The sequence below is a fragment of the Rhipicephalus microplus genome, chromosome X, assembly GCF_043290135.1.
Source record: "Rhipicephalus microplus isolate Deutch F79 chromosome X, USDA_Rmic, whole genome shotgun sequence".
Classification (NCBI taxonomy): Eukaryota; Metazoa; Arthropoda; class Arachnida; order Ixodida; family Ixodidae; genus Rhipicephalus; species Rhipicephalus microplus.
This window is the reverse complement of record NC_134710.1, coordinates 271,089,064-271,115,793: the sequence shown is the minus strand read 5'-3', so window position 1 is coordinate 271,115,793 and position 26,730 is coordinate 271,089,064. Positions and strand designations below refer to the sequence as shown.

The window sequence follows — 26,730 nt, the reverse complement described above, 5'->3', positions numbered from 1 at the left end:
GTTTTCACAATAGCAGTTTCGGCTCATTCAAATATGTCTCCGCTTAGCATATTTTGAGAACACTTAGTGTTATTAGCGTTATTTTTTATTGGATGGACAATCTATATTTGCAAAAATGGCCTTGAGCAATGTTATAGAACAGTTCTAGGAGTACAGGACATATTTGATACAAATCTTAAAAAAAAAAAAAGCAGAAGACTGGACAATGGTCATACATAATGGTCACAATGGTCATACATACCAGGTAGGTTCAGCCTTCACTAGCAACAGGCAATTTTTTCGTGCTTTTTATGGCACCATGTAGGCCCCATAGCTCCCATGTATATTTAAGGCTTTTTTAGGACCTACTTTCTCAGTAACTACTAGAAAGAGTTTGGGTTTGTTTCATTTTATTCCACGGTGTCTTCTTGCAATTGAACTATAATTATGACTGTATTTGAACACTTGACATCTTTTCAATATTTAGCAAAATGAGTAGTTTTTCTCATTATTTTTAAAAATAAAACTGCCAGAAAAATTAGAACCATTCCATATATGTGCATCATTCTAGTTCAATAGCTTCGTATTCATGTTTCATTTATTCTTGTTAAAAAGCAGCTTTCCGCCTTCAAAACTTGTTTTAATAAAAGCACATATGTAACAAAAAGTGGATTGAAGTATATCGTAAGTTGAAGCTGAAAAACAAGTTTATTTTATGTATTGCTCAAAACGAAGATGTATTGCTCAAAACAAATTTAATTAATGGAAAAGTATGATATTGTCATCACACAAATCAGCTTTTCACTTTTTCTGTTCTCTTACTTTACTGGCTCATTTTGTCATATCTTGTGTGTCTCTGTTGGCCAAATTCTGCCACTCTCGCCGAACCATAGCGCAGCATTGACCCTCAGTGACATGCCTAACAGCATAGAAAAAGTGCACTCAAGCCATGCATGCCTTTTTAAAAATTACAACGACTTCAAAGGTGGCAGTTTTGAGAGTTTCCATTCCAAGGAACATTATCCATTGTGTTCTTTAGAAGGCCCACACTTCCTCCACATGCTGTGCAGACACAATTTCCCATAATCATGGTTTGTAGAAGATCCACATAAATGTAAGCATTTAAATGTCACTACAGGTAACATTTTGTCCTTGCAACAACACAGAATGAGGGATGACAAACTTTATTTGCTGAAGTACTTACACAAGTGCTCCCTGTCTCATATCTGTTAGTAGCTGAAGCGTATCGATTTCTGATCATACTGCACTTTCTAAACAATTTTATTGATTTAGGAACAAAAAAATACTACCACAACCAATTCAAGAAAGGCGCAACTAAACTAAAAATAAATGCACAAAACCCTGTCCCCATGTCCGTCTCGCACACACAAAGCAAGTGAACTCTGTAAAGGCCACACATGTTAAAAAAGACTCCACCTTGTGCCTTCAGGTAGTCAGAATACTTTCATATAAACCTGCTAAGCTCAGATAAACTACCGATTTCGATTTTCAAATGTTTACGTGAGGCAGAAAGCTCTGGTTGTGCATGGTCTGAGATAAAGGGGCTTGGCTGTCCGTCAGTTGGTCTCGAAAACCTGATCCTTATGGCTGAATCAAACTGCACAAAATAAGTGGGGCACTGAATATTGTTAGAGAATATCTTATTCCAAACAAACAGAAAAACAAATTTCAATTTTTAACACTTTTACTCTACTGTGTCCTTAAATTATTGATCTATGATACTATAATTACCAAATAAAACTGAGAACTTCACTTATCTTGCATACCATGACATTACTGTAAGCACTCTTTTACTCAATAAAGTTGCTGGTTACAAAGAAAAGCACAGGACTGTTTAGTTTAGGCGGTGCGCCTAGGGCTAACAGCACTGCCATGCTTGGCACTGTTGATGACGACAACATTCTGAAGATGTACGTGTTCACCTAAAATGCTAAAATAAATATCGGAGGTGGTTTAGGGTTAGGGGCCGTTGTATGATGAGCTACCATTATAACCATGATGATAGTTGTTATACAGGGATTGTTTTAAAAGTAATGTCAGTGATTATGTTGTAAAGTGTCTGTCTATACCTCACAACACACAGAACCTGTTGACATACATAACTGCAGTTTTACGTTTCTAAACCGTGATGTGACCAAGATAGAAGCCGTAGAGGAGGGCTCCGGAAATTTCGGCCATCTTGATTCTTTAACGTGCACCGACATCGCACAGTACAGAGACCTCTACCATTTTGCTGCCACCGAAACGCAACCACTGCGGCCAGGATTGAGCACGCAACCTTCGGGTCAGTAGTTAAGCATTATAAGCACTGCTCCACCACAGCAGTCTTGGTCACACTGTTGTCTGCTAGCATATAGAGAATGAGTGCAGACTTTTACCTGAAACGCTTTTTCATTTCCCAAGCAAACCACAATGAAGCACTCATTTGGAGAAAAGATGAGCATCAAAAATAGGTAATCCTTTCAGTGGAAAAAAGGATTGACAAAGTAGTGTAAAACTAGGCAAGTCGAAAGTGTAAACATGTCCAGCAATAAATACAGCATTTAGTGATAAATGTTAGAGCATCAAGTGCACCAGTGGCACAAGGCCTTTTTAGGAACACAAAAAGCTCAGCAATGAGCCCACGGTGGACAGCCATCAACAACCATCGGAAACAAAAACGTTCTGGCCCGCACCACTCATGTCGTCACCCGCTTCCCAATCGATTCAAAGGTGCCAAAGGTTCACAAGCCATTCGACAGTTCTGGCATGACTTCACCCTCTCTTCTATTATTTCAACCTGGAAAACTCTAATGAAAGGGCATAATTTTGGGACAGTTGATAAAATCAAAGGCTTGCACCAAGGCCCTTATGGACGTTCTGTAGGAGGCCTACCATGATGCCTTCGATGCCTGGAAATCTCGCTGGAGCCCATGTATTGGCACAAGATGACCTTTTTGTTATATGATATGATGAACATATCTTTTTTAATCAACTAGTTTACATTACTTTTGAGACCTATCCTTTGAGCTAAGCCTTGAGTAGATACTGTTGAGCACCATGTAACTGGTTAAAATGCCACTTTATTCATTAGCCTCATCTGTGAAAATATATATTATCTTCATGTGTATATAACAGGAAGTTGAACCACTCTAACAGTAGTTTGATCACACTGCATTAAATTAATTACATTACAAAGCACTGCTAACATATATATATATATATATGCAAATTTCTTGACAGAGGGAAGGCTACAATCAATGAAAAAGAAGCCAGAGTGCTCTACTAATGGCGGTTGGCATGCAAACACGGACACAGTGAAAGAACTACCCTACACAAACACCACTTGTGACGTCTCATCCTTTTCTGCCCCCCACTTTCTTTTATAATAAATACCTACCAATTAACTCAACTTTCTTCCATTCTAAACAGGGGCATCTGCAGAACTTAATTAGGGTGGTGCATCCACAAGGGGAGGGGCATCCAGCACTGCAGCTTTTCTTTCACTGCAGACACATGATAGGCAAGATTAGTCGACAGTGCGAAATTGAATAGAAATCAAGAAGGCCAGGACCTGAGTGCACTAATAAAGCTGTGTAGTTTAGCTACTTTATAAAAAAATATATATATAAAATTTCAGGAAGGCTGCATGCACCCTTCCACCTGGAACCTTTATCCGGACGTCCATGATTCTAAGCAAGAGTGGCCTTGTTGGCTGGAGCCTAACACACATATGCACTAGTTGGTCTGAGCTTTGAGGTTCATTTCACCACCTGTGCAATTCATACACTGCTCAACATGTGCACTTACCAGCACAATAAGCATCTGTATCTCAGATTGCAACAAAAACAGCAACAGGAGAATACACACACCTCAAGTTTGCAAAAATTAGCTGTTGCTGTATTCAGCACACATGACACTGCTGGCACGCATCAATAGAGAGACCAATGAAAATGCCTCAACCTAGCTGTTGCCAGTGCCCCGCCACGGTGGTCTAGTGGCTAAGGTATTCGGCTGCTGACCCGCAGGTTGCGGGATCGAATCCCGGCTGTGGCGGCTGCATTTCCGATGGAGGCGGAAATGTTGTAGGCGCGTGTACTCAGATTTGGGTGCACGTTAAAGAACTCCAAGTGGTCAAAATTTCCGGAGCCCTCCACTACGGCGTCTCTCATAATCAAATGGTGATTTTGAGACGTTAAACCCCACAAATCAATTAGCTGTTGCCAGTACATTTGGTTCATTGGGGCATCTCAACACAAAAAAGCCAAGATGAGTTGCAAGGCCAACATTGATTATGAAAGAATTTTATGGCATGCTGACCAGCATTAGCTCAAAATCAACCCATTCTTTGCACCATTAGTTTTTCAAATTTTTATAACTCTCAGCATAGAAAAGGCCAATCAGTGTTGCAAAGCTAACATTAATTATGAAAGTTTGAGGAATCTTATGGCACGTCGACCAGCATTAGCCCAAAATCAGCCCATACTTTGCACCATTAGCTTTATAATTATCAAGACTTTTTTTTACCTCATGCTCTATTAATTCTTACACTGTGAAAGAGAGCGGGATTGTGAAATTATACTACCGACATTCCACATGTATTGTTTACTGCTTGGAAGCATTGCACTCGCTGATTGTACCAACTCAAGTGACATATTTACTGTATGCTTTGGATTTACAGCGTTGCTCATTGTAAACATTTAATTAAGTGTCCACATAAAGCTTCTCAGTAAACGACCGGTTAAACTGTATTGGCAGCAAAGCGTAACGTATGAAATCCTTCACAGTAAACTGGTCATAAAGCACTTGTTATGTCTGTGCATCGTCAGAAGCACTACCTTAGACATTTTCTATTGCACAGCGCTACTAGTACACACGTCTGCAAAATACATATATCGCACATGTCTGCATCTGCCAAAAACTTAGACCTAGCACAAGCAAGCGGAATAGCACACACTGAGACAGCGACGGTGCAAGCAAAACACCTGCTACGTGCCACCACATGCTCTCGTGTCAACTTGCTTACACCGTCCCTGCCTCGGTGTGAGCTATTCTGCTTGCGTTATGTATGTACACGAACAAGCCCAAGCTACTCCTCTTGTGTACAAGCATTTCTACGGGACACTTAGAATGTGTGTAGCTGCATGCAATACAAGAAGAGAAAAAAATGCAAAACACTTCTCAAACCATTCACGGAAACTACGTAAAGTCAGCACACATGACACACGTTAATAAAGAGTCCAGTTAAAATGCCTCAACGTAGCTGTTGCCAGTGCATTTGGCTCATAGGCGCTTTCTCAACAATTAGCACTTCAGATTGTGTTTTCACACCTCACTTGCCTGTATTTTTTTCCCACGAGTCGGTTTCAGTGCTAATGAGGACGTGTGGTTGAAACGGCCTGCCACGGTTTATGTGGTAATGAATTAATGCAACTTTACTAGCTCGGAAGCTGTGGACACACGTCCACCCATTCATGCTTCTCACACACACCCATAACACACCACGCGATTGTACCTGTTCCGCAAGTTCTGTGGTTTACCTAAACCATCCCTAGACACACTCTCTGCTCGTAGGTGAAGAAGTAATTAGATGAGCTATCACTTTGATCACATGAGTTTATGGCTACGTGACCTGAGGATCGTTCTCCTGCATTTACTGCCTCGCAGGTTTCACTTCTATCTCGCAGGTTTCACTTCTACCTCATGGTTACAGAAACGTTTTGCGATGAAGTTTACACACAAAGGAATGAAACAAGTTTTGATTGAATGTGATTTCTTGTCACTTTGTTTTATACTCCACAAACAAGCATTGTGACTCTCAAGAACGTAACCCATCCTAAGCAGATTCGAAGCATGTACTTCCCATAATTCCCATGGGGGTACACGGGCCGCTGGAGGAGCCCACGTAGACACTAGTGCCAGATTCCCATATAGGTATTATTGTATGAAACTATGGGGAAGGGGGGGGGGGGGCTTTTACATATATGGGGACCACCAATTATGCCCCGTCATTGCATGTTTGAAACACATGGATATATAGGGTATCAATATCGGTATCATTTCTTTTTACATTCAATGAGCAGCTTACTTGAGCATAATTCTTCTGCATTACACCCTTTTTGGTTATTCGTGCATTTTGGAAACGACCTAAGCTCATATCCAAATTCTCACGGAGAAGCCACAACTACAAAGACAAATTTCTCTGCCAAATCTGGCGGCAGTCTGAAAACACTGACCCTTCTAGTCTGGCAACAACTTATGCAACGCTAAACAGAACTTTGCCGTGCGCTGCACTCCCTCTCTCTTTTTTTTTTTTTTTTCACAGCTGATCGTGCCGCGTCGACCGCGTGCCACGACGGGGACGCTACGCTTCCCCTAGCTGTGTCAGCGCCACGACCCTCTATATAAACTTCTATATCGCAGGTCGTGGTCAGCACAAGACATATCGTTCGGACTCGTGCACATGTGACGAATAAACGTCCCAAGGCTGGCTAATCGGGGTACGTCGGATATGCTGCAGCAATATACGTCTGGAAGGCTGCTTCATCGACGCAGTTGGAGCGAATTAAGCGCGACTCGCGCGTTCCTGTAAATAGAACCCTACATAAGCATTCATTATTTGGAATTTTGGTCGTTTGTGCTTATTGTAAGTGGGGTAATGCAAACGACGGCGGCTCGTCGGCGGGTCCTATTTTACAGGTACGCGCAAGTCGCGCTTAATTCGCTCCAATTGCCTGCGTCGATAAAGCAGCCTTCCAGGCATATCCGACGTACCCCGATTAGCCAGCCTTGGGACGTTTATCCGCCACATGTGCACGAGTCCGAACGATATGTCTTGTGCTGACACAGCTAGGGGAAGCGTAGTACCCGTCGTGGCACGCGGTCGACGCGGCACGATCAGCTGGGGAAAAAAAAAAAGGGGGGGGGGGGGGGGAGGGGGCAGCGCCTGCTGTGACTCTATTCAGTTTTCCCCGTCGTCCCTAATACTGAGACACGATCTCTTTAATTCCATAGCAGCGCACACAGCAAGAGAACGCGCCCCAATGTCCGCAAGGCGCGGTTCATTCCGTGAATTAAAACGGCCCCTTAATTGCACAGCAGCACACACCAAGAAAACGCGTCCCAACGTCTGCAAGGCGCGGTTCATTCCGTAATTAAAACGGCCAGCTTCGCTCATGCACTTGCAAAATGCACCGCGGACGACACCAAATTTTCACGGAGAAGCCACAACTACAGGGGCAAGTTTCTTTGCCAAATCTGGCGGCATTCTGACAACACTGACCCTCCAAGTCTGGCAACTACTTATGCAACGCCAAACAGAACCTTGCCGATCTGTTCACGGACTCTAAAGGTGTCGAATGAGAATACACGCATTCGTGCAGCGGCTAGTACTTTTTGCTCCGCCGTGGTGTTCTAGTGGCTAAGGTACTCGGCTGCTGACCCGCGAGTCGCGAGATCGAATCCCGGCTGCATTTCCGATGGAGGCGAAAATGTTGTACGCCCGTGTGCTCAGATTTGGGTACACGTTCAAGAACCCCAGGTCGTCGAAATTTCCGGAGCCCTCCACTACGGCGTCTCTCAATCATATCGTGGTAACGCCTAAAAAACCGGCGTTGATCGTGGTTTTGGGACGTTAAACCCAAGAAATCAATCAGCGGCTAGTACTTTGCGGCCCCCGGTTAACTTTATCAATAATGTGCAAGGTGTCACTAACCGATCTTTGTTAAGCTCTGTAATATACTCGAGAAAAGACCAACTTGACCTCATAACCTTCGGTCAACGCAAAATCCCACCATCTAAATCGTTACGCGACTAGCACGGCTGACATCTGCCGCTCGTACATGAAGACATATATGTTGAAACGTTTTCACGGCCACTAAAGTGTGGATCAGAAGAGCAGGCAATCGAGGAAGCTTACTGGTGCGACTGCAGAAAACCTATCCCAGGGCCGCGTCTGCTGCCCCCAGGTGAACGGAGCGTTTTGTTCTCGTTCACCTATTGATCGTGGAGTTTTGCTTGCCCCTCAAAACGCTTGTGTTCCTGGGGAGCCGATGACGAACCGGCCGCTCGCAGGCGCGTGGGACACGTGAAGCCTTGGTAGTCACAATCTTGCAACTCTGGTATCGTCCGCGCGGGACACCGCGCACGCCCACGTTTTTAAACATGTTCAGGCGCTACGCAAAGAACCAACAACTAGGGTAAGAATGCAAACGGTTGAGAAAAACTGCTCGATTAGGTACGTTTAAGTTTGGTTTTTGCATTTACAATCTGTATTTACGTAATGAAAAGTTCTGTCCTAAGTGAGGTACATTGCGGGGAAATTAATATCTACGTCGGCGCGAACAGCCAGCATAAATGTTGCTGAGCAGCGCAGCGTCACACTCGGCATGAAAGTGTTTTTGGTATAAAATTTGATATGCATTTGATGACCAAAATAACAAAAGTTACAACAAGGTATTTATTCGCAATGTGTAATTATTTAAATAAGTTGTGAAATACTTAGAGAATTATGAGAAGAAACAAAAACCAGGCAACGCTGTTAAACACTAAAATCTGCCAACATCAACTTTTTGTTTTTATGTGTTTTTTAAATGAAAAACGACGCTAAATTTAGGCAACAATGTTAAACACAAAAATCTGCTAACATTGACATTTTACTCTTCATTGTGTTTTGACGAAAAGTTTCGATTCGCTAATGTTAATAAAATACGTAACTTTCAGTCACGAATTATGATGCGCGGTCTGAAACGCGTCAAATTTGCGTGGCATAATTTCAATGCACTCAGTAATACATTTCAAGTAAGGAAATGTAGAAAAACGTTCTGTGTTATTTCTAGTAGTTAAATTAAATAAGTGTGTAACTAATTATCTATTTATTCTGCCACGACTCAGCTTTAGTACTTGCATAAAAAGAATTCATTACTTGGAAACAAGATTTTTTTGTTGGATTTGTTTCGAGCAAAGAAAAAAAATCCTTTTCACGTTAGTCTTGAAATGCGTCACATCGAACAATCGTCGAACGTAGTAGTATGGTCCCTAATGATAGTGTACTGGTAGGTGTTCTGTGGCAGTGTTTCCATCCAGCAAATCGAGCCACTGCAGCAATGTGCAGCATAATAAAATTAAATAATCACCAGCTGTCCACTAACGAGGCCAACACATTTGGTGGAACACGCAGTAAAACGATGTATCTATAAACGTTGACGCAGTGCGTGAAGCTACACACCATGCACGAATGGGTTAAAATTTTAAACTAATAATAACAAACACTAATAAATATTTGGTTGCTATTTTCTGCATTTGCATTTAAAAAATAGGGGTTAGCATAGATTTTCGCTACTTCTGCAATGATTTCTGCCTCATGGCTATCAAGTAACGAGCAAATGTTTGAAATATTGCGATTATCACTCGAATGATTTGTTTTCGCTGACAGACACCGAGAAGCAGAAGCGGTTTTTACTTAATCATTACGTGGCGCCGCAAATGTTCGTAACGAAGATTTGGTGTCGTTGCTTGCGAAGTTGCGAAAAATCGTGTGGAAGAACGTGTTGTGTTCGAAATGGAGATTTCCACTCATGGTAGGTACTACGTTTTTTTTTTTTTTGCTTTTCTGTGGGAATACTTGTACTAACCACATACGTTTGTTACAGAAACATGAGTAGATTTGATGCGTCGATTTTTGTATGATGTACAGTGGCAGGTCACCGCAGTGCAGCAGGCGTTGCGACTTTTGCACAGTGATGTTCCGTACTACGCCGAAATTCCCATTCAGAGACATGAAAATTCCCCATTTTGGGGAGTTTTCGCTGCAAACGTTGACAAAATCCCCAGCATATATTCCTTCACAAGACTACTAATTTCAGCCCCCATCCACGCACACACATACTATAATCACACGTGTCTGACGTACTGGCGACTTTTTAAATCCCGCACTACAAAAACATTACTTTATTAATTTATATACTGTTAGTACACTGCACATTGTTTGCTTCAAAGTCTAACACCAATAGCGAACTAGAAATCGCTCCGCGTAAATATTAAAAACAAATCTGAAGGGTTGATGCTTGCGTAGTGCATGCGCCAGAACCGATTAGAGCAGGTGAAGGCATACTGTGACCGCTAATTACCGGTCGTCACAAGAGAATTTAACCGAAATTTCCTGCAATAGTACGAAGATTCTCTTTTTCCCTTTGGCTCAAAATGACAGGCGAAAATTCCCCATAAAAGATTGATTTGTGGGGTTTAACGTCCCAAAACCACCATATGATTATGAGAGACGCCGTAGATTATGAGAGACGCCATATGATTACGAGAGAGACGTGGAGGTCTCCGGAAATTTCGACCACCTGGGGTTCTTTAACGTGCGCCCAAATCTGAGCACACGGGCCTACAACATTTCCGCCTTCATCGGAAATGCAGCCGCCGCAGCCGGGAATCGAACCCGCGACCTGCGGGTCAGCAGCCGAGTACCTTGGCCACTAGACCACCGCGGCGGGGCCCCCATAAAAGAGAAAATGAATTTCCTGCACGGAACGTCATATATGACGGTCGTACGTGATCGGCCTGATCCCGATCAAATTTCACGATGGCTGCAGAACGGAGCCAATCAAAATGTCGAGGAATTTGATTCTGATTGAACTCGATCGTCTTCAGTGGGTAATGCCAGAATAATGCTTTCGAGGTCAGTTATAGTTAATAATTTATCGCAAAACATTGATATGTGGGGTTTAACTTCCCAAAACCATCATATGAATATGAGAGACGCCGTAGTGGAGGGCTCCGGAAATTTCGACCACCTTGGGTTCTGTAACGTGCACCCAAATCTGAGCACACGGGCCTACAGCATTTTCGCCTCCATCAAAAACGCGGCGTTGTTATTGTGAAGCAGTATGTTAATGAAAGAAAATGTCCTTTATTGTAATGCATGTTCACAGACCAACTAGTACCGTGTTCTCCACGTACGCACGTACGTTCGCCCCACATTCGCATCTTGATTCGTGCAATTTTAAACATTTTTTTTAAAAGTCAGTTGCTAGGTGCATATTGGAAGGAACTGCATCCTAAGTTCTTAAACATTTTCTGGACATTGATTTTTTAATAGCGATTTGATGTGTTATGAAATAACTTGCAAACTCTGGGGTATAGGAAAAAAGTACATGCTAAAACTATTTCTACTGTGTCCTTGTAAAGGACCTGAAACAAAAGACCCAATATCAGCGCAGCTCAGTGTTATGGAATTACTATAGCTGTTTACTTCAGACTATCACGACAGAACCACGAAAAAATATTATTATCTATTATTATTTTATTTGTTGCCAAATGTACATTTCACATGCACCACATACAGTAGTTCACTGATGTGCTTGTAAAAATAGAGATAACAGAAGTGCTGCCGCATATTTGAAAACATCTAAAGTATTTTTTAAAAAAGCAGAAACTATATCTGAGGCTTCTATACACGTTTTAATTCTCATACTTCTGCAGTTCAATGTTCTTGTTCACTTTTTCCAACCATTACTTTGTCAAGTCACAGTTCGATTCAGATAAACACGGTTTAGTGCAAGCGGTGTGCTTACTAGTAAGCCTTCCTTAGAAAAATGTTAGTAGGTGTTAATGGCTAGGTATATGCCATCTCGTGTGATTAAATGCTGATGAATTGGCTGTATTTGTGGGCAGCTTGTCTTTCTTATTTGGATCCATTAGCATAAATGAATCCTCAGAAACAAGATAAAAACTGCACCATAATCAAGTGCACTTTGCTGCCATACAGTTGCAAAAATGTTGCAAATTTTCACTGCAATGGTTTTTCAAAAGCTTAGACTAAACATTGCATTGCCATTTAAAAGCAATAATTTCAGTTTTGAAAGGAAGAAACCCAGTAGACAGTGTGTTCACCTTTGTAAAAATTAAAAATGACCAAGAGCCATCACCAACATAATGGCTGAGGATAGCAGCATCAGTCAAAAGCATTGCTGCATAACTGGGAATATTGCATGCTCAAGTTACTCGATAATGACAGTGATTTCAGCAAAGTTATGACAGGTAGAGAGGACGCATGTAGAGATAAACATTTTTTGAGAAAGTTGATCTGATTTTTTTTCTCAGTACATGTGTGACAAGGATTCAGTGTTGCAATCCCCCGGCAAAAAGGAATTCTTTGGAATTTGGCCACAGTGGCTCCCCTAGATTTATAGGGTTCTGTGTGCTAAAAGCAACTAACAAGATTTTTTAGATAAGAAGGGAGTTCTGCTGGTGAACTTTCTTCAGAAGTTCCAACAATCTGGCCGAACTATTGCTGTACTTTTTGTTGCTGATATCCCTTTCGTTAAGTGATGGAAGGGCCTGCATGGCACTTATAGAAGTTGACTATAGTACACTTCCTGCAGAGCCAGCCTTGTTGGACAAACACTAGGAAAAGGGCTATGCCAGATGAGACATCCTGACTGCAAGCAGCAAGTAGCTCTCTGCATTGGAACCAGGTCTGGATGAGCAACTTTGGTCAAACTGGGATTCAGACACAGGCAGCTGGCACACCACCAGGAAGAAAGTAGGCGAAGTACTCCTTTACTCCTTGCCTAGAAAACATCATGAGTAAGTACAAAGTAAAGAGAGTTATGTTGCGGAAGGATAAGGCAACTTGTGTATTACTGGGGAAGTGCTGAGAGCTGTAGCAAGTCAGAATATTTAGTTGACCACTGCAAACATTAAGCAAATCTTGGGTGAAATATTGGGAGCGCAAACTAACGGGACACAGAGGAGGAGACAAATGCTCGTTTGTCTCCTCTTCTGTGTCCTGCTAGTTTGCGCTCCCAATATTTAATTTTGAATATGTACCAACTAGCCCGTCTGTCAACCCTTCTGCAATTCTTAGGTGAATGGAAATTTCTGAACACATTCATAATTCTTAAATACTATTAGACAGAACAGAAAGGCTAGCTCTAAAAACATTGGAAATGCAGAATGGCACGAGTTTCAAAAAGGTGTTGGGCAGGATTGTATTTTCTTGATATTTATTTAATTTGTGCACAGATTTTTCTTTCTAGGATTCATACTGGTAAAAAGGGATGACAGATCCACAAAAGAAATACCATGAAGAATAGTTCTAGGAGGTGGAAGTACCATAAGTAGTATTAGAAGAGAGCGAACTTTAAGAAAATGATGAGTTAACATGTTTGCCTAAAATGCATCTGGTCGGCAGTTTGATTTTACCTATAACAAAGGTGCAACAGCTGAACTGGAATGTAGAGGAATTTTCGGAGCAGAGAAATGTTACTATTGGAGCACCAAGATCCAAATATGGAGCAGGTTATTAGGAAAAAAACAATCAATTTTATCACCAAAAACCTAATTTGGAGCAGTATGGAAAAGAAGGCTTAAGCTTAGAAAAATATATATATATGTACAAACCATTATATTCCTTGAACCATGCAGAGTGGATATAAGCTATATATATATATATATATATATATATATATATATATATATATATATATATATATATATATATAGTTTGAATATCCAACTGAGCAAAGTCCACATAGGCATTTGCCCCGCCTGTCTTTGACAGGCTTTGATGATTCAAATGTGGATCTGCCAAGCTGGCGACCTTAATATTTGAGAGATCCGTAAAGCTGAGGAGTAAATGTGGCAAAAATAAATAAATAAATAAAAATTGGTGCACACATTTGTTTTATATTTTTAAGGCTGCAGAAATATTACAGTGCTCCAAATGATTGCCAGTAACCTTTTTTAGACCCCAGCGATCACATTAGTACTCACAAATTATGGGGCGCATACACGCATGAGTAATTGAACAAACTGCGCTGTCTCGTGACTACTGCTAACAGCCCCTTCCAGATCTTAAAACGCTTTTCTGCAGGCTACCGATGTGCTCCAGCAGAGGTAGCATAACCGGGGTTCTGGATGGGTGAAAAAAAGGCCAAGAATTTTTGGAACTGCAACCTTCCTTCACTCTTCTTCTTTTTTTTTTTTTTTTCTCGCGATGGGGTTATGTTTAGGGCACAACGTTTCGGCTCGCTTGTAAGGTGCATTTCACTAGATTAGGTAAGTAATGATGGCACATGCCCGGCAGCGGTACCGGATATCCACCTTTCCTTCCTCCTTGCGGATATCTATCACATGTGCCATTGCTAAGGCAACTAACGTGGTCACCAGCAACGCCGACGTTCGCAGCACGTCGAGTTTGTTCATGCACAGTAGCAGTAGCATACGTTTCTAGCTTTAGTTCCTAACATGTCATAGCCACATTTGCTGACTAGGTAATTCATATTTCTAGCAAAGTGTTGCTGCGTACAGCAATGCATTATTGTCTTGAAGTTGCATTGTCCCACCGATAAATATTCGCTGCAGTCAGCAGACCGATGGGCACACGGCGTTTTTACTTTATCAAGTTGATCGCATTGCACGAGTGTCAAGGCCTAATGAGTACATATCTTACATCGTGGCTCAGGGTTAGGGCCTGCGTGCCTGGATCCCTGATTGTTTACACAAAGTACAGGTGGCCAATGTGGCCTCCATTTTTCGTTGAAATTAGCGCAACTGAGAAAATTTTGTGGCTGGTTGGGCATTTTAGTGCAGTGTCGCAAATTTCATGGCTTTGGCGTAGCTTGGCACAAAAATGGGGAAATGTATCAGATTGGCACAGGTGTTGCACCCCTGATATAATAATGCAATGAAATGCAGATCATGGATGTTGCATAAATGTCTAATAAATGCGAGAGGAAAGGTGCAGCTTCTCACAAGTTCTGCTGCTTGCATTAAGTTTTCAGAATTCCACGGACTCTAAAGGACCAGTGTCTTGGTTGTAATTAAGACAAGGACCGAAATTTGTTTCAAAGCAAAGAAAGGTCATGGAGGTGTAACTTCATTTTGGTCATTTAATGCATGCTGTTCATTATTGTTCAGTTCACAGGGGAATATATTGCTGGTCTTTAATGACTTGTATGACATATATCTCACTGTAATAACACACATATTGCCAAGCTAGTTAGCACACAATTGGGGATTCGGCTGGTATTCATACCCTCATCACCAAGAGTCAACAGTGACAATACCTTGAATGTACAATCATCACTGATAAAGAAGAGAGAGAAAGAAATAGACAAAGAAAGGAGTAAAACTGGATTGACCCTGGTCTCATTGTATGCATTCCAGTTGTTCTCATTTGCAGCACTGCTTTCAGTACAGTCAACAGCGACTGGGCAATGCTAGAAAACACTGAAGTGCTAGTGTGTGTGTGTGTGCGGGGGGGGGGGGGGGGATGAGCCCAGTTCATACCTGTCAACTTTCCCGAGCTTTCACCTACTAATCTTCCCATTGTACGAGCGCTATCTCGAATCTCCCAAAAAGTGACTGCCACAGCAGAGCCATTTTTTTTTCAATTGCGCACGTACATCAGCCTTTCCTGCTGTGACAGTTGCGGTGCTACGGAAGAGCACTCGCCACTACGCTTCTAGTTCATTATAACCACACCGTGGAGTACTGCTAAGTATATTCTAGGCACTGTAGTATCGCGCATCTCTGTGAAGGCCAGTGGCCGCGAGGCCCGGTCACCGTCGTACCAAAAGAATGCGACCACAACTTTTGCATCTGTCTGCCTTGCGGGGCACACTAGGCCTACGCCGCTCTCGTAGGCGTCAGTTGCATTTGTTACGTGATAATGGGAGTTGCACATTTCCACGAGTTCAGTTGGAAAGTCGGTGGCAGTTTAAAAAGGTAAAGAAGTGCTTGCAAGCGTTTCTGGACTCTCACACAATTGAGTTTCCGTGCTTTGCGACTTTGCAAAAATGTGGCAAGTAGGAATCCTGTGTACCACATGTGCCTGTGTTGTAAGCATTTCATGCGGTGACGTACATTGACTGAGATATCTCTTCACAGAAGCATCAGAAGTACGTTTGTGTTGCGGAAGGGCAGGACAACATCGGAAGTTTCTTCCCAAAGAGCAGCAGAGATAGTGTGATCAGCACAGAATGCCTGTCACGTTCTTTCTTGTGGAACACAACTTGCCGCTGAGCGCAAGCGATTGCTGTTTCAGAAAATGCTCCGAAGTGCGAGGGTGCGAAGCACGTGGACGCACAAGAGCAACTGCCATCATTGGGGAAATGGCTGCAGATGCCGAAAACACAGTGCATGGAGGCCCTGAACCACCGTCCTTTCGTAGTCGCAGTGTACGAAAGCAACAACAGCACATCAGAGATGTCCGGATCCCAGTAATGTCAGATAGGAAAAAAAAATATCACTCTGCCCCCTTGCCCCCCCCCCTCCCCCCTCACTGTGGTCTTCCAAATTTTCATTCTGCTAAGTTGAAGGTATGCCAATTGCCAGTTTGTCGCTATGGGTTGAAACATCACAATTGATGCGATTGAGATAAGTTAATCCAGGAAAAGAGCAATGTCTAGGTTTACTTCTTAATAAGCTACACTGCTGGGCTTTAATTTTTTCTTCTTTCCCCTTGAAATATGCTCACAAAAACTGGCTTGTATACCATATATGTGGCATGCATTTAATGCGGATCATAGCAATGAGCTAATGCTCCAGTATACTTAGCATTCATTGCCAGCCTTACTGAAAAACAGCAGCAGCTCTTCAAAACCCCAAAGTTATAATTGCTTTTATACAACCATAAAATTCTTTGCAAGCACCCTTACTCAACCAAGCCCCCACCCTCCTCCATTTTTTGGGGATATGAAATATATGCCCCCCCCCCCCCCCCCCATGCTTACCACCATTTTCACTGTTTAATTTACTGCTTTCATTTGCCCTACAAAGACAAATTAGAACAATGAATGCATGTTTATTCTTAGCAGCTCTTCCTATGCCATTATGAATTTAGATCTCTGACCGAGCAAAGGCCCCCTCTTCAATTCTAGTTGGATTTTTTTTTTTACAGAGAGGGCTTGGGATTTTAAGGTATATAGTAGAATCTTGTTAAATAGTTTGCAAGGAACAGGAAAATGTGCTCCATTCAACCGGAGTTGCGTTTACCGAGAGATGAAGAGGGGTGCAGAATTCATGTACCAAACCAATCGTATGAGAGTCAGTTGTTTCACGTAAGCGATTTCACTTTACAGGGTGTCTACTTTAATTGCGAACTCCTGCCCAAACTTAAGTCCGGCTTTTTGCTGTTTGGCAGTCTGCTTGAACTCTGCAGCCAATGCCAATGAAGAAACTCGCAGGGTCTCTTACACATTCACTCAAGATGACTCGAAGGTGAAGGCCGTCCTTTTTTTTTTCTCAGTCGATCGATATATTTATCCTTCTCCGCCCTATTATCGGAACCTTTTCTGCACCTCGCCTGGTTTGGACTGCCTAGGTGATTGGCCCACCTTTGCCCAAGTGACGATATCATGCGACGATGTGTTACTTGGTGCAATAGTGACATAACTTTTGGTGAGATGTGAAGTCATCTGGTAATGTGATTATGTGATCATTTTTTGCAGTACTCGTGTTTACGCCGCTGACAGTCATTTTTTACATTTGATGAGGCACTTAGGATTGCAGCTTAAAATGTACGAAGTTACAGACCAATTCAACATGTACAAATATTTCTTTATTAACCAAGAAGACCTTGTCGCTCATATAGCTCAGGGCCATCACCACAGGCATTTGATGTAGCAGCAGGTCAGTCTTGCAAAATGTGAGAAAAAAAAAAACTCATGTGTATCCATTGCCTCACTGCCCAACCTTCCACCCTTTTCAGTCAAGAGAAAGAGTAAATAAAGTAGTTTTGTACAAGCAACAGCTGTTTTGTTTACAGTCTATGCATCTTTCAGTGCCATTACTGCTGTAGTCGCACTTCCTCATTTGGCTCGCCAACCACAACTAGATCCTCTGTCTCTCCAAGGTCGCTGCCCAAATCTTCGTCACTTTCACCAAGATCGGGAGCCTGCAAAGGTTGAATGCGAAATTGGACAAGTGCAACAGAACTGCAAGGACTGCTTGTGTGTAATCAGGAACAAACAGCAATGCCTTTTTACTTACCCCATTTTCCAGATAATTACTTCAGACGTTAGGGCACTTATCCTTGCCCAGCCTTATTTCAACAAAATTCAAAAGAAAAGTGTGATAATATCAGCATCACCCATCATAATGTTTCAGGTATGGCCCAATTACTCCAACAGACTGCAGAACATTTGCCACCTTGTGCCATTTAAAATATATTCATGTTATGCTCGTAATAACCCGTTATTTCAACAAAAATCCAATAAAAAGTGTGATCTAGAAGATCGCGATGACCAATCATAACTTTCCAGGTATAGCAGTGCAGTCAGAAATGGCCCGATCACTCTTTTCGACACACTGCCCAACATTTTCCTTCTTTTGCCATCTACAATTTGTTCATGTTATGCTAGTAATAACTTGCTTTGCAAAGACGTGCACTTTTCTCTGCATTGTTATTGAACATAATAGGCCTTCTTCAGGGCCTATACAGAGAACAAACACTACGTAAGTGGTTATTCTCAAATTTTGGGTGTATGAGGGAAACAGATGTGCCCAAGGAAGCCAGCAGGTCTTTCCCATAGCGAGCACAAAATGAAGCAATGTAGTTGAACCAGCAATAAGTTCCAACAATCTGTTTGAGGCCCTGAAGCATCAAGTTTCAGAATTTTAGAAACACCAAAATGAGTGAAGTGCTTTTAGACAACTATAAATCTGAATAAAACCTAGTATGAACATAAGTATTAAGAGTGCAATGTCTATTTCTTTCATTGCTCTTCTATTTCTTATACCCCAGTGGAGCAATACTTTACCTGTTGTGCTTAGCTGACTTTCATCTTTTACGCCATGCTTATTGTAATATTTACTTCAATGGCATCACTAGCAACACCAACAGTAAGGTAGAGGGGATATACCGTATGTCCAAATATAGCTCTCACTCACACATTTCTATAGAATTTAAGGAAATCATGCTTGGAACTCTCCACTGAGAATTCACAAGCATATTTTGAGATGGTTGTACTTTAAAGCTGCCCAAGAGCAACAAATAAGCAGAGACTCTGATGGACAGTAGTTGAACCAGCAATAAGTTTTAACAATATGTTTCAGGCTCTGAAGCATCCAGTTTCACAATTAGCCATTTCAGGTAGCACATTTCTGGGCAATTCCTAATAGTTGTGATGATGCACACACATGCAAAATTATGTGCACAGGTAAGTCAAGGTTAAAATGATTGATGAATGGCTGGTATTTCATCTGGTGTAGCCCGATGTCAGACAGCCAGTAGCCCCATAGCTGGCAAAGAGAAGCCCCCTGAATAGAGGGGCAGTGGTGACCTTTTTTGTGTGCTTGAGTGGGCTAGAGGGTGGAGTCACTTATCAGGTGTGCCAACCCCTACTGAATTGAGAACTGCACTTTAAAAATGAAGAACTTCAGTGAAGTGCTGTATTTTCAAGATTTTTTTTTTCTCACCAAACTGAAGTGGTAGTTTTGGGCCTTTAAAAAGTGCTTGACCATGTTAGCATGCCAAGCAAGACACATCTGTCAAGTGTGGTACATATGGCGAGCACAGTTTTGAGAAAGAGTGCACTTATGAAAGCAGCATACAATTGCAGGCAAACATTTTGAAAGCATCTTATATCATTTGCTGCTATTAACTTCCTTGAAAAAGTGTGACAAACGAACTGTCATCTCTATAGCAAGTGCATGTGTTGTGCCTTTCCTTACAACAGAAATAAAATTGCTGCTGATCAGATGTTATAGAATCTAACAGTTTTTTAAATGAGGGACTGCAAAAATAGTCCATCATGCATTTACAACATTTACAAAGGTTGAAACAAGAAGCTGAATAATGTACTGACGAATCTCTTGAAACTAGTATTCCTGTAGAATGAACAGTCATAGATTTCTATTGCTTGCAGCACAGCGTTCTTTTACATTTGTTCTGCACTTGTTCGTATGTTATAACTGACGGAGAAAACATACATGTGGTGTTCGCCATAGCACACCTGATAACCAAACTGTCATTAGTGCGCATGCGCCCACTAGTGCTTAAACATTAACACTCAATGCACTGTCCGCTCATTCGTGATGTAACCACTAGCCTGTACGCTCGGGCAAAAAAGCTTTTGTTTTCTTCGTTGGAACCCTGTCCTGTCTGTCTCTGGACGAGACACTACAATGCACACACTTTTTTCATGATTGAGATATGCCTTGTATTGTGTGTGACATACCTGGAGATACCGTGTACTCAGGTAGATCATTCTGATGCAAGCGAAAAATACAACCACCCCTTAATTTTCTAGGACAGGATTCTCTATTGCTTTTGCTCACGCTGTGGGTACAGGTTCCACATGTACGTAAAACAAGCACATATGCACAAAAACATGCTGTTGTCACCATGAATTAAATGTCTTGTCTATCATGTTCATGGCCTGCCACCGTCTTCCACCAATTTATAAACAAGAAGCACCTAGGCTCTACCCATAATATATCGGGCCGAAGAGAACTTTTGCTGATGTGAAAAACCTCGCATAACGATATACTATATGAACCGTTTGTTTACAAGACTGTAAATTGGGATCACAAATTAAAGGAGCACTCAGTGCTGATAAAACAAGAGCCATTATGATGCTCAAATAAATGCCAGAATCCTATGCATTGTAAAGAAAGCATATGAGATTAGTAACCAGGTGCCTGTGATACTGCAAACAGTGAACTTGATCCTAGCTCTTGGTGTCAGGAAAGGAGCAACTGAATCAAGAGTGCAATTTGCAACCTTCAGTTTGCGAAGGAGATGAATATTTGACGTGTTGTGCTGGTACTTCAGTATATACAAACAAAAATAAAGATGACAATGAAATAATGCCCATAATGAATGAATGAATGAAAGTCTTTTTTGACAACATTATAAACACCCAAATTAAAACATGTAAGTTAAGAAATATGAAAGAAAATAACCAGCTAGCTTCTGTGTTCTATGCAAACACCATGCACTCATTTCAATAATGCAACAGCATTTAATGTGCACTTTTCTAAATAGGCATATCATCTAGTCCCTTTGAAAGCCTTGTTTCCACGAGTTATTTCACCCATTATCCACTGTACTGAAGTAACATTTAAATAGGGTTTAGTATTATTGAAGATTGAAATAAGGTGATTACTATGACACCATGATATTAGACTACTTTCCCAAAGCAGAGGTTCTCTCTCCCATGGCCTTCACCACAAGCAATATTGCTGTGCGATCTTGCATGTCAAAGCTAAGGGCCAGTAGGTTGTTTTCTTCACTGCCCTTACTCCCCACTCCTCCCACTTTTTCCCACCATTTCTTTCTTAGCCGAGTGGCAAATTTTCACTGGTAGCTTCACATGCCCCACATTAAATGATATTTTTTATTTTTTTCCACATTCCTGATATGTGCACTGCTGGAAGTATGTGTGATGCACAAGTGACAGGTGTGGAGTTTCTGTTGACAGGTTTAGTGGTGCCTCCGAGAAAGAGCACACTGACTGCATTCATTTTCAGACTTTTTTATGCCATACATAAATGTAGCGAAACTCTGTAGGGACAGCTGTCACTGTGGCATCTATAAACCATGTTTATTTATTTGCAATGCCCAAATATGGTAAATGGCCTTTGAGGTTTTGTAATATTCGGCAAAAGCGCCACAAAGCTGTCAACTTATGGCACACACCATGCTACAGTGCACCGAGCACAAAATCGACATCCCTAATCTGTGCAAGGCACAATTTACTGAACATGCACTACTTGCAAATTGATTGCTGCAGAGAGACCATCACAGTGCCTGTTGTCCTACTGCCTGATAGAAGACCTCTGACAACATAACAGCTAACTGTGCTACCATAGAGTATGGCAGCACAGTTAGCAGACATGGTGAGGAAAAAACGATTTTCTCTGGAACGCTTGAAATGTGCACCAATACATTTTGTGTGAAAACCTCTGCACTAGTTCAGAGCACATAAAAATAAGACAGCTTTAGCAAAGTGGAAGTAACAGAGACTGACTGATCTTCTTTGGTTTGCATAATGGATAAGAGGGCGCTGTTGATTGATATATTACAACAAGAGCCTGCACAAACAGAGCTTATGCTCTCGTGTTTAAAAACGAATTTTTTTTCTGTTTTGCTCTGGGCACAAAAAAATTTCTTTGTGCTCAGAGTCAATAAATAATGAACAGGGATTCATGAAGTGCCTTGACCTACCATATTTATATAGTGCAAGTAGTGTAGTGTTTGTAATCACGATGGTTAATAGCTATAATACGCAGCATTAAGAAATAAATTGCGCTGCTCCTTTCACTTTGTTGCAAGCTTTATCTGTATCGATACATGCTAAAGCTTAAAGGGCCTGTAAACCACTTCTGATATATATATATATATATTTTTCAGGCATTTCAAGTAACCGCGCACACCGTGTGCACAATGCCGTCGTGATGAGCGATTCTGCATGTGGCAGCGCTATGAGCCGTCAGCGCCACAAGTTCCAAGAAACAATCCCTCCTCCTTTCAGGCCTCTGCATGATACGCCTTGCCACATTCCTGACGCGCCGAGCCAAATATGCCAAATACGCTGGGACTGGTTGAGCGAGAGCCTACGACTTCTGCTCAGTCAGCAAGCAGCTGCCCGTGTTGCTTGTTGTTCCATACAAGTTCCATACCGGCACGATTACAGCAGCCACGGTTTGCCAACAAGCATGCAAGTGACGGAGTCGCGGCAACCGGAAATAGACGGTGTTTCAAGCAGCGCGTCAACGATGACGTATGCCACTTGAGATTGGGAGGGGCATGGGAGCGGCGCTCGGAGATAGGGCAAAACGACGTGGGAGAGGATACTAGCAAAGGGAAGCACAGGAGAGAGCGAAAGGTGTGGTCGTCACGGTTTTGATATTAAAACACGTCTAACTCCGCTGCACCGTTTCGAAAAATTCTCACGGCTCCGTGTTGATCGTACACTCGTGCACAACTGAATTTCGACCTCTGGGTGGTTTACGGATCCTTTAAGCTCTGAAAATTTTTTAATAAACAACAAACCAATGTAACCAAAAATCAAGATATGCATATGCTTCTAACTGCATACTGCACACAGTGTCTTTAGTTCAAAAGCACTGACAATGCATGAAAGCATTAATTTCCAGTTCTTTGTAGGAAAATAGCTGCCTGCTACACGTACAGGGTGCATGTTTCTTGTTTTCTAATAAGCCTTCATTAGCCAAAATCTCTTTTAACCCTTTGTGGGGCAGTGGGACTCTTATGTCCCCCTTTTTTCTTTACCATGTTTTAAATTTTTAGACCAATACTAATGAATAGATTGCTTTCAAACTTTTTGTGAAACTGCGCTGATGTCCCAGAAAGCATTTTGGTAATTGTTTTGATAGTGTTCACAAGGTGACAGCACATACACATATTCAAAATGAATCATTCTGCTTGCAAGCGATGTACCCTTTTTTCAAGAGATTTTGGCACGCTCTCTACTAAATTCAGCATAACAGGCAAGCTTGAAGTTTCTTTCATACTTACGAGTTCCTAAAGCTGCTATTAGTGCTTTTCTTCGTTCCCACTCATACAGTTTCCTCAAATATTTGTGCAACACAAAACTGACAACCATTAAATGATAAATTTTTCGAAAGCATAGCCTGTCTAACATTGTGTACTGCTGATTACGGTATCCAATTTTCATTCTGCTTCATGTGGAGAAGTCTTTTCCCGTAAAAGAAGCAGTTGAGCTTTCTTCATAGACTGTTAAAGGCATGCCCAGTACACACATCTGCTGTTCAGTATATGTATAATGGACATTTAGTTGTCTTTTTTTTTTGTGACGGGAAGTTGCGGGTCTTACGCTCTGTCCCTTATTGATTGTAAGGCAGCAGCAAGTTTGCATGAAAACAAATATAATTTTCTTTTTCTGTAACGACTGTTTTTCAGTAAGCAGTGGGACACATATTCCCCACTTCTTCTTTACAACCCTGAACAACAGAGAGTTCAAATTCTGCACATATAAGAAGCTTATACAAATGACGATACCGCCCTCAGTAGTTGGTGTGGGTTGTTTATAACATTAGGCCTCATAAAGGGTTCAGGAGCAGCAAAGACTGCAGGTGCAACCAACCAGCAGCAGCACAAATTATTATGTCTTTCACTGCACCCTTCTGCACACTGGATTGAAGCACAGCCACTTGTGTAAATGATGTTGTAGGTGAGAGGTGATGGCCAAGAAAATACGCATGAAGGATGGCAACACACATCAAGCGACGGTTGTGATGCAAGCAAAGATCTCGCATTGCATTGCGGAAGATCACACATTGCAGCCACACAATGGAACGAAAAATTTGCAAGCCACCATCTTGTACGAATCCTCCATAGATGTGCGCTACGATAACAGTGCTTCCACACAAGAACTACAACAGTGCAAAGTTTGCTAAACATTAGAACTCTTTCACCAATAAACTTTTCCAGAAACATGCTAGCTTTGAAGAATTTTCCTGCCACCTACCCTCTTGTCGAAGAGAACATGAAGCTCATTGCACCACATGCCTCCCTACATCATGCCTTCCCTTCACCGCTGTTAACATCCTGTTAAACAAGCAGAACACTCACCGTATCAGGTTCTGCCTGGAAATTTTAAGAAGCAGGAAACAAAGGGTCATTGCAAAATGAGACTAAATGTAGCATGCTGTTCAGAACTTTTGCAACAAGCTCCCACTTAACAGTAGCACAAAATAAATGCAGATATGAAGAAATAGAATGCATAAGCAGCAAAGCATTTCATGCCACTAATAATGCTAGCTTGTATGCCCATTCCTAGCTTAAAAACAGAGAATATGAAAATTCAGCAGCGAAGGTTATAACAAAACAACACATGCCAAGAAAAAGAAATCAGAATTATATAATGAAAGTTGAGAAGTATGTCACTATTAAATGTAGTATTTGTTATAGATGGAAAATAAATAAGTAAAACTGAACCATCACAAAAAATTGAAACTACAACCATGGTACATGGCCAATGCAAGCGAATTATTATACAGAGGGGGACAAGGAGTGAGGGTTCAAGGTAGCTCATTTTTTCCTGTTAAGTGATCCACTTGATTTTTCTAAAACAGGCTGATATGTGCCATTAAAGAAAAGTTTCATGACAGCCAATTTTAGTTTTTGCCTTGACACTTTGCTGAACAAGTTTTTTTTTTTGTAAGCTAGCATATAGACTTTCATAGAGGGCACAGTTCTAGTGCATGTTGAATTAAGAACTACAAAAAAGGGACCATACACAAACCTCTCATCCCCCCATTCTATCATCACACAGAAATATGTAACAATTCAATACAAGGTGAGAAAAAGTGAATATATCACAGCAGCCCCACTGGGCCAGGAACTGTTTTAGCACATTAAAGTCCAAATCTACCCATCCACAATTGCCAAGTCTGTGGTTATTGCTGTGTTATTGCATCAGCACATTATAACAGTGAGAGTTGTTTCATAAATGCGGGGCACAAAATCAAGGTTCAGCATCAGCCACCATGCAAGCAAGCAAGACATGACACAAGACAAAGGAAACAGTATATTTGGCAAGGAAGAAAACCAGAAACAAACAAAAAATTAGTTGCAACAGAGGAAGGATGCAGATGAAGGTGCAAAGCAGAGGTCTTGAAGTGGGATTTATGCATAGTTCCATGTCACTAGAGCAAGCTACGTAGGAAGAGTCCAGTGTACCTCCACTCCAAGCTCTTTGAACTTGGATTTGAGCTTGAAAATTTTCGTGTCCTGCTCTGTGAGCATCACAAGAAGATCCTCTTGCTCTTTCCGCAGAGTCTGCAGCTCTTCCTCTGACCCCTCTTTCTCTTTCTGCAGGGCACACACACACAAATTACACACCACTCATGTATACACCATGGTGAAATATTGCGGTGGAACCATTTCTGCATTAGGTTAACTGGCTGTTCGCTGAGAATATAACCCACTGTCGCTGAGAATATAATGCACACACACTGCTGCTGTTCATATGATTTTGAGCAGGTGCTCCATTAGGATTCACAACTATATACAAAGCACTCTAACCCAGTTGACAGTTAAAAAGGCCCGTGGGCCCACTGCCTTCAAGTCAGCTTTTCTTTCAAGGCACAATTCCTATTATTCTGAAGAAAACCAAAGAAAAGCTTTGGTATAGTGCATGAGTAAGCGGTGCTAAGCTGTGCTAGTGGTTCCCACATTCAACAGCCATGGAACTATACGTCACTGTCCTGTAGCCCTTGTTCAGTGAAAGCTCAAAACATTAAATACAGAGGCTGAGGTTTTAAATCATTTGTGTCTGTCAGTGGTGCTAACAAGTGCAGTGTAAACTGACAATGATATACACAAAATAAATCATATATATATTATCACCATTCTCAGTTTTATTGCTCCAAGTTTGCAAAAAACTGCTCTAAAATAACCTGGTCTCTTAGCGACACTCCTTGTTCTGGATCCGTTTAAATCAATACAAAACACAATTGCTCTTTGGGTTAACAGGTAACGAGACTTGTAATCATTGTTATGATCAAAATTTTGATGTTTGTGGAAAATTCACTCTGGCATTTAAATACATGTCTACAACAAAATTTAGCCACTAATTAGGACTACATAAGGGGGCAAGACACATAAATTAGCATCTTTCCTAATGTTAAACCATTTATGTCTAGTATATACACAGGGATATGTAGCAAGGGTTTCAACCAAGTATAGTTTGATTTCTTAACACATCTTGAGTTTGCTGGTTGATCATAACGAGGCAAGAACAGTGCACA

At 41.5% G+C, this 26,730-nt stretch overlaps 1 protein-coding gene and 1 long non-coding RNA gene across 3 annotated transcripts in view; both read right to left on the bottom strand.

Moving 5' to 3' along the window:
• Window positions 1–1,147: 1,147 nt before the first annotated feature.
• On the bottom strand, window positions 1,148–8,341 carry LOC119162407 (uncharacterized). Its single transcript, XR_005108594.2, has 2 exons — window positions 7,898–8,341; window positions 1,148–1,597 (listed from the first exon to the last, which is right to left on the bottom strand). It is a non-coding gene; the product is annotated as an uncharacterized LOC119162407 (long non-coding RNA).
• A 9,185-nt stretch (window positions 8,342–17,526) lies between these two features.
• The window catches only part of p115 (General vesicular transport factor p115), a 61,289-nt gene continuing 52,085 nt past the window's right edge, over window positions 17,527–26,730 (bottom strand). Inside the window, exons 18-20 of one of the 2 annotated variants that reach the window (XM_037414027.2) lie at window positions 25,661–25,792; window positions 24,551–24,565; window positions 17,527–17,884 (exon numbers count right to left, since the gene is read on the bottom strand). In XM_037414027.2, the coding sequence (XP_037269924.1) occupies window positions 17,777–17,884; window positions 24,551–24,565; window positions 25,661–25,792 (255 nt within the window). In that variant the 3' untranslated portion in view covers window positions 17,527–17,776. The remainder of the gene's footprint in view (window positions 17,885–24,550; window positions 24,566–25,660; window positions 25,793–26,730) is intronic. The other variant, XM_037414028.2, reaches the window with a different exon arrangement.